General features: G+C 38.8%; 1 protein-coding gene across 2 annotated transcripts in view; it reads right to left on the bottom strand.

Moving 5' to 3' along the window:
- Positions 1–7,919: 7,919 nt before the first annotated feature.
- DEPTOR (DEP domain containing MTOR interacting protein) overlaps positions 7,920–9,101 on the bottom strand; it is a 186,819-nt gene continuing 185,637 nt past the window's right edge. For both annotated transcript variants that reach the window (XM_032252670.1, XM_032252673.1), the window contains exon 9: positions 7,920–8,670. In XM_032252670.1, coding sequence (XP_032108561.1) covers positions 8,542–8,670 — 129 coding nt within the window. In that variant the 3' untranslated portion in view covers positions 7,920–8,541. The remainder of the gene's footprint in view (positions 8,671–9,101) is intronic.

Raw genomic sequence — 9,101 nt, 5'->3', positions numbered from 1 at the left:
AAAAAAAAAAAAAAAAAAAAAAAAAAAAAAAGAAGAAGAAAAAGAAAGAAAGAAAGAAATCCAGAGCTATATTTCTACCAACCCGTGAATCCCTTTCTCAGAACCTGAGGAATATAGGGAAAGCCACAGAATGGGTGATTTCTGTTACTGTACTCAGTTGAATATAGAGTTTATTATATGTATATTTCTAGTACTTGTAGTATTGTCTTATGACAATTATAACAATTAAAATGTATATTGCCAGTGTATTAGTCTGTTCTCATATGCTATAAAGATACTGCCCGAGACTGGGTAATTTATAAAGGAAAGAGGCTTAATTGACTCATAGCTTGGCATGACTGGGGAGGCCTCAGGAAACTAGAATCATGGTGGAAGGAGAAGCAATCACCTTCTTAAGGCAGCAGGAGGGAGAAGAGGAAGCAAAGGGGGAAAAGCCCCTTACAAAAGTTCTCAGATCCCATGAGAACTCACTCAGTATCATGAGAACAGCATGGGGGAACCGCTTCCATGATCGAATCACCTCCCTCTTTTGACAAGTGGAAATTACAAATTACGATGAGATTTGGGTGGGGACACAGAGACAAACCATATCACACTTGTATTATTGTCTTATGATAATTAGAACTAAAATGCATATTGCCAGTGAAGATATAAATGTATAGACAATGTAATGTTCTTGTGCATTAGTGTGAGCCTGTCAAGATAATGGGTAATTAACATAGTATAGTATTAATAATTGTAACAATACCGTAGTTAATTTTGGAGCACCTACTATGTGCCAGATACTGTACTAAAGCTTTACATGTATTAATTCATTAGCCTTAATAACAGACTACAATAATACTTCATATGAGATTATTATCCCGCTTAAAAATGAGAAAACTAAAGTGCAGAAAGATGTGCAGAAAAAAGCACTGGACTGAGAATTTCTGAGCACGAATTTCAGTCCCAGATACACATCAGTTGGTTTGAATTTTGGGACAAATCACTTCTCCAGAGTACATTTTCTCTTTTGTTTAATAGGTACAAAAATGAGAAAAACATTCAATTAATTATCGATTAGCTACTATGGGTCATGCACAGGGATAAGCATTTTACATGTGTCATCTAATCTAACCCTCACAGTCAAATGGAGTGGGCACTGCTAACCCCTTTTACAGATGAGGACAAACTGATGCCTGGAGAGGTTGAGTAACTGCATGTGCTCCTGATTGTTACAGCAGGAATCTGAACCTGGACTTTATTTATTCATTTTTGTTTTTAAGATGAAGTCTCGCTCTGTTGCCCAGGCTGGAGTGTAGTGGCGCGATCTTAGCCCACTGCAATCTCCGCTGAGTTCAAGTGATTCTTCTGCTTTAGCATCCAGAGTGGCTGGGATTACAAAAGCCTGCCACCACTCCCAGCTAATTTTTCTATTTTTGTTATTGTTATTGTTTGTGTTTGTTTTTTTGAGATGGAGTCTCACTCTGTTGCCCAGGCTGGAGAGCAGCGGTGCGATCTGGTTCACTGCAACTTCTGCCTCCCGGGTTCAAGAGATTCTCCTGCCTCAGCTTCCCAAGTAGCTGGGGTTACAGGCGCCTGCCACTACACCCAGCTAATTTTCTGTATTTTTAGTAGAGACAGGGTTTCACCATGTTGGCTAGACTGGTCTCAAACTCCCTACTTCATGATTCACCCCCATCAGCCTTCCAAAGCGCTGGGATTACTGAGTCACCGCACCCAGACTCATTTTTATATTTTTAGTAGAGACAGCGTTTCACCATGTTGGCCAGTTAGTCTCGAATTCCTGACCTCGGGTGATCTGCCCGCCTCAACATTCCAAAGTGCTGGGATTACAGATGTGAACCATCACACCTGGCCTGAACCTGGACTTTATGTCTCCAGAGCCCATGCTCTTAACCACTATGACCTTTACAGTCTTGGTTCCTTTAGACTTCCTGTTTTCTCTGCCTGCAGTGCTTTTCTTCCAGATTTCTCTAGTGCTGGCTCATTTCCATACTTTAGGCATTAACTCAAAACATCGGGTTTGCAGAGGCTTTTGCTCAGGGCTGTTGCACTTTATAACTCAGAAGGTGCTGTTTTTATAGATTGTAATGGGAATGATGTCTCACTGGAATCATAGACCCAGAAGCCCCATTTTTCATTCACCTCTCAGATGAAACCTGGTCATTCTCTATCACTCATTCGCTTTCCTTTACACCTCAGCACTTACCCCTATCTAAAATTAACTATTTTATTTCTATAACTTATTTATTGTCTGTCTCCCTCAAGAATATGCAAACTCCATAAAGAAAAGGATCTGTCTGTCTGACTGCTGTTGACCACACATTAAGTGACAGGCCATAGTAGGCACTTAATAAATCATTTGTTGCACGCTCCTGAATATATCTTACCAATTCCCCACAATCCAGGCCTCACTCACGTCGCAGAGTTGTAAGACAAAAGTTTCAAGACATCCTGGGTATTATAAAGACAATGATGTAGTAAGTTATTGACAAATGACAAACTACTTCTTAGGGTTTCTGTGCTTTAAAGTTTACTAGCTTTGCAGCAATGTAGAATCCTCAGTATCACTGATAAAGTAAACATCCATTTGATCAAAATTAAGACGTTTCAAACATCAAGTGTTGGAGAAGATATTGATTACTATACATCACTTTATTATTTCTTTTTAGACAGAGTCTTGCACTGTCTCCCAGGCTGGAGTGCAGTGGTACAAACTTGGCTCACTGCAACCTCTGCCTCCTGGGTTCAAGAGATTCTCCTGCCTCAGCCTCCCCAGTAGCTGGGACTACAGGCGCATGCCACCACACCAGGCTAATTTTCGTGTTTTTAGTAAAGATGGGGTTTCACCATGTTGTCCAGTCTTGTCTTGAACCCCTGACCTCAAGTGATCCACTTGCCTTGACCTCCCAAAGTGCTGGGATTACAGGCATGAGCCCCTGCACCCAGCCTAAACATCAATTTTGTGTTTTACTTCAACCAATTTGGAGACTAGCTAGAGGTGACTTTGTAATGTTGAGCATTCACATTTCTTATGACTCAGCAGTTTTTCTCCTAAGTGGATTCCCAAGGGAAACTCCTTCACTTGGACTCTCAGGAGATGCTATGAGAATGTTCATAATAACCCCACTTATGACAACAACAATGGAAATCACCCAAAAGCCCATAGACAAGAAAATAGATAAATAATTGGTGGTCTGGAAATTTATGAAGCTATGATAAATGAATGAATCGCATCTAAACACAAACATTTGAAAGAAACTTAATTATATTAATAAGAGATGAAAACAACCAAGTCCTAGAAGATTATATAAAACTTGGTGCTTTTTAAATGAAGTTAGTTTTTAAAAAACATAGACATCGAAGTCATGGCACCAAAAAATAAAACTAAAAAAATAAAAAAACAAGTAAACAAAAATAAATAAAATAAACAACCCTGAAGAACACACACAAAAAAGCAAGAAAATTATAAACCCAATGTTCATCATTGTGTTTTCCTTGGATAAGGAAAAGTGGCCAGGAAAAAAAAATACAGTTAAGTATAAAGTATTGTCTGTATTCTGGTGCTTGGGTTGGAGGGTGGTTTCTAGCATTAAACCACCTGTTTTAACACCATGATTTTTTATTTCCCCCTGTATGTGGAGACTTCCAGGAGATAGGCTCAAAGGTGACTCTTGAAGGATTATTTGGGTCCAGGGGCAGATATACTCACTTTTGTATTTATAGTGCCTGTATACAACGCCCAGCAAAACCCAAGTCCTTAGTAAGGTTTCCTGAATGAAAGTGAATGAGTGAATAAATTATAGAAAATTCGAAAGTATTTTTGGGTAGTTTTGAGTGTTGCCTGAATAACCTCTCACCCCAACACTTTACAGTAACCCATACACACATGAAATTATGTAACTGATTTCCTTCCTAATTTGTTGGGAAAAAAATTAACATTCTCCCTGAGTAGTAAACAAGCACGTAGTATTTTTCCATATAGAATATTCTATGACACCCATCAGTACTGATCTAGGTAGGGAGAAAATGATTCTGAATCCAGCAGAGTACCAAAAAAAGCTTTTTAATGCACTATTTGTTTTCCAGGCAAAAGAACTTCAGAAAATATCCATCATTAAGTAAACTTACAAATGGCACTTTTGGCTACATAGGAGAATCAGATATGAGACCCATGTGTTTTTGCTGATAAGCTAGTAGTAGTTCAGCTTTATAACACAATCCTTTCTTAGGATAAAAAATGGCTAATTTGTTTTAAAAGACAGGAAAAGTTGAAACCCTAAAGTCATTGTTCTAAAAAATGTCACATTTATTTTCATGCTATACACCTGTGTTTTCATACAACAATTTTAAGTATTATGACATAAATATTCATAAGAGAATCAAGTAAATTTCGACCTAATTTTAAAATAAAGATATATATTAAGTATCTTTATTGTTTATTAATGCATTTGACAATACCATATGCTGTCTTTGATGACAAATTTCATTTTCGTACATGGCAGATTTGTCCTTTTGGTACTGAACCGAAGAAAAATATATCACATCTGAAATTCTGCCTTAATAAGTGAGTAAAACCGTGGTCAATTACATCAATAGATTTCAGCCAACTAGCAAAATGGAAGTGTTTTAGTCATTCTTATTATTTATAAAAAATGAAACAAGATTAATAGTCAACAGGAGAGAATAGCTAATATCACCAGTTTAAAACAGGTCTTTGACTTTTTTTGAAATAGTGTCTTGCTCTGTTTTCCAAGCTGGAGTGCAGTGGTGTAATCACAGCTCACTACAGCTTCAACCTCCTAGGCTCAAGCTCTCCTCCCATCTCAGCCTCTAAGTAGCTAGGACTACAGGTGCGTGCCATCACGCCTGGCTAAGTTTTTACTTTCTGTAAAGATGGGGGTCTCACTATGTTGCCTAGGCTGGTCTCAAATTCCTGGGCTTAAGTAATCCTACCATCTCAGCCTCCCAAAATGCTGGGATTATAAGTGCAAGCCACTGCGCCCAGCCTAAAATAGGACTTAAAGCAGATTACTTATACCACATATTTGAAAGAAAAGAATATTTGGAAATGTAAGATATCAATCTGAACTGAAATCATTTTTAATATTAATTCCTGTCTCTCCAATGCAGCCACCTTTTATATGATAGTGTGAAGCTGATCACATCTAATCTATGCAAAGATGGGTATCTTCACGTTATCCACCATTTCTCAACTAGTCTCTAGATTAATTTACACAATTATTTAACAGAGATTAATAAAACATCAGACAATAGAATCAACCCAAAAGGCAACAGCATTATTCTTCCTACAAGGGAACATGGCTTTCAATTTGTGCATCCTATGCTAATATGCTAATGAAGAAACAAAAACTACTTTCATCACTGTGGCAAAAACATAAACACAAATGCCTGGAAAATCACCATGCTGGCCAGGCTAGTCTCAAACTCCTGACCTCAAGTGATCCACCTGCCTCGGCTTCCCAAACTGCTGGGATTACAGGCATAAGCCACTGCACTTGACTGGGTTTTTTTCTTTTTTTATGTATTTACTTTTTTTTTTTTTTTTTTTTTTGAGTCAGAGTCTCTCACTGTTGCCCAGGCTGGAGTACTGTGGCTTGATTTTGGCTCACTGCAGCCTCCGCCTCTTTGGTTCAAGTGATTCTCCCACCTCAGCCTCCCAAGTAGCTGGAATTACAGGTGCACGCCACCACACCCAACTACTTTTTCTGTTTTTTTATTAGAGATGGGGTTTCGCCATGTTGGCCAGGCTGGTCTTGAACTCCTGGCCTCAAGTGATCCGCCTGCTTCGGCCACCCAAAGTGCTAGGATTACAGGCGTCAGCCACTGTGCCCCACCCTTGAAGTGAGTTTTTAGACAACAATAGAGAGCTGACACACTGCTCCGTGGCAGGAATTGTACTAGGTGAAGAGAATACCCTGGATAGTAAGACAGCCCCTGCTCTGAAGATGCTTAGAGTCTACTTAGGCAAACAGACAGTAACAGGGAAATTTCAAAGTAAATGTCATCAGTGCTCTAACGGGGCACGGGGAGGACTTCAGGATCCATAGGAATTTAGAAAAGAGGCATCAATCCTAGAACTGGGGAGCTGGTGAAGGCTTCTCAGAAGAAATAATTTCTAAAGGGAATTTAGATGAAGAAAGAATTTTCCAGGCAACAGTAAGACAGAACATTCTTCTTTCCACGAAGAAGAAAGTACATGTGCAAAGGCTGGAGGGAGTGAGATAGGGCCCCCGGGGAAGTAGGGGTAGTCATTTTAATTGCTGTGTAAAGATATCAGGGGTGGGCTGGAGGAGTAGCTAAGGGAAATCTCTCATGGCCTTAAGAGATTCCCTGGAATTTGGCCTTTAAACCTAGGGTGATGGGAACCAAAGAAGGAAATCCTCCATTCCTTCTTTCCTTCCTTCCTCACGGGCAAGAGGAGGTTGTGTGCAATAGATATGAAGGGATGCTTCTCTGGTGCTTAGGTTGGCTAAAGGGAAGTTCTATTATGCCAGGGTCCAAGATAATGGGTAAAGCAGGCAAGAAGAAGATGCCATTTCTGGAAAGCCATTCCTTCTTCTTTTGTCACTTAATGAATACCTGAGGGCAGAAAGCAGTTAAGACTCATCTTTTAAAGATACTATAAAAATTTTTTAAAGCGAGTGGTAAGGTTTCCCACTTTATTAGTTTTGTGGCCTTGGGCATATGACTAACCACTTTACGAGTCAGTTTCCTCATTTGTGGAGATAATGATTGTATTGACTTCACAGGCCAATAAGGACAAATGGCAGAAAGTTTTAGCACAGAGCCTGGCTCCGAATAAACCCTCAATATAAGGTCCTTACATGGGGAAAGGCTGAGGGGAGAAACATGGGATTTAGCATTAAACCTGTGTTTGCATTCAGCCTCCATCACTTAGTAGTGCTTGCAACTGTGTGAACTTAAGAGACCATTTTAAAACTTGCTCAGACTTAGTTTCCACATCTGAAAAAATGTGGATGTTAATACCTACCTTGCAAGGTGGTGATGAGGGTTAAAGATTATCATAGATATTAAATGCACAGAGCCTGCCATATAGTACAAACGCACACCCACACAGAGGTGTTAGTATTTCTCAAATGTATATCAACAGTATTACTGTTAGACATTCTCTGTCACTCCAAAATCCTATTCTCTGACTAAAGCTACAAATCAGTAAAGTTAGATTATCAGAAATATATATATCTATATCTATAACATATTTAGCACAGTAGGTCCATTCCAGCAGTACCTGTACATTATGATAACCTAATACAAAGAAATGGCTGTGGTATGACATTCATGTTTTGTTAATACATGATAAAAAAAATTAACCTCTTCATTCAGATCCATTATTTGGAAGGAAGAATTTAGTATTCCCTAACTCCCTAATTTGGCACTTCGAGGAATTTCCTCTGCACACCAAGCCCCGAAATGTACTATTTTCTAGGCCAAAAATGAAAACATGCATATATACAAGTGAGCTAAAAAGTTACAACAAAAGATGGTCATTTTGGTGAAAAATAATTCCCCCAAATAAGCAGCATGTCATGTCCTTAGAATATGTTACACTAGAAAGCTAGTAAAAATTCAAGCTAAGGAGGCAATTTAGAGTTCAAGTTTTATCACATATCAGCAAAGTTTTAGACTTCCCTTAAAAACAGATATCTTCAAAGTGAAATCTTGCCGGAAGGGTTGGTTTTTTAATTACGTGGATATACAAACTTCTCTGTTTTAACATTCAATGTATTCAAGATTAAATCTAGAAAGCTGCTATAGCTGATTTATAAAACAAAATGATTTTAGGCTCAGAGAGAAAATAGGGACAGACAATTTTATGCAGTCTCTCCCTATCTACCGTCGCCCATAGCATCACCAAGTTTTTGGGTTTTTTTGTTTTTTGTTGTTTTTTTTGTTTTTGTTTTAGCTAATGCCGCAGTTGAAACCTGTACTAACTTAAAAGTTGACACTAAAGGCAGGAATTAAGATGTCATTTTTTATGGCTTTTAAGCACTCGAATGCTTTAGAACCCCCTTGAAAAAGCTAGTGAACAGGTCTTATTCCTTTGGATGTTGCTTCAATTTTAATCTTGGTGAAATCTAGATTCCCTATTAAAAAGATCCATGCTAATTTTGGAGAAAGTACAATTAAAAACCCTTAACGACTACTCTCTTGACTCTGAAGAAGGAGACTTTAGCATATTGCTGTTTGGACTAGAGAAGCATTTCAACGCTTTTCTGCAAACTAAGATAAAAAACAACGAACGAGACCTACAAATAGAAATCTAGTAAGGCAGTTCTACCATGTAGGAAAACTCTGTTTCCCAAATGTTTTCTACACTGACATCTTATTAAAAAGATATGTTACCCGGTTCTTCCACATTCAGTGTATAAAATTCAACTTTAGTTGTGTATGTGTGGAGAAGATTCATAGGACCGAAACCATCCATTTGCATGGAAATCTCATCATTGCATTGCTTTGTGTCATTCTGGCTAGAGGGCTGGGAGGCCCAGGAACTCAGCACTCTAACTCCTCCATGACTTCCATGACAATTGTCCGTGGGCCGGTCAGGATCAGATTGCTCACAGTCCGGTAGTCTACGTGCAGGACATTGAGCCCGTTGACAGAGACGACAAACTGACAGACCTAAAGGAAAAATGCAAAGAAAGAGCATCTGTTACAGCACCTGATTTTTCACAGAGCCTTAATAAAGACACTGTGTAGCTCTCACAGGTAACTTCATTCTTAATATACCCAAATGTATCCAGCTGATGACTCCAATTCAATAATTTCCAAGGAGCTACACTTTTTCTGGAGGGCTGTATAATTTTTTTAAAAATCGTTTTAGTGTTTTACAAAATTGGGCTTAAATCCTAACTCAGAAACTTACTGTCTTAAGCTACGTATTTAAATTTCTGAGGTTTCATTCCCTCAATCCTAAAATAAGAATTAATAATAGTGGGCCGGGCGCGGTGGCTCATGCCTGCAATCCCAGCACTTTGGGAGGCTGAGGCTGGTGGATCACGAGGTCAAGAGATCGAGACCATCCTGGTCAACATGGTGAAACCCCGTCTCTA

This window comes from Sapajus apella, unplaced genomic scaffold, assembly GCF_009761245.1.
Source record: "Sapajus apella isolate SASKATOON/1434 unplaced genomic scaffold, GSC_monkey_1.0 scaffold3, whole genome shotgun sequence".
Taxonomy (NCBI): Eukaryota; Metazoa; Chordata; class Mammalia; order Primates; family Cebidae; genus Sapajus; species Sapajus apella.
This window is presented reverse-complemented; position numbering and strand designations above follow the sequence as displayed.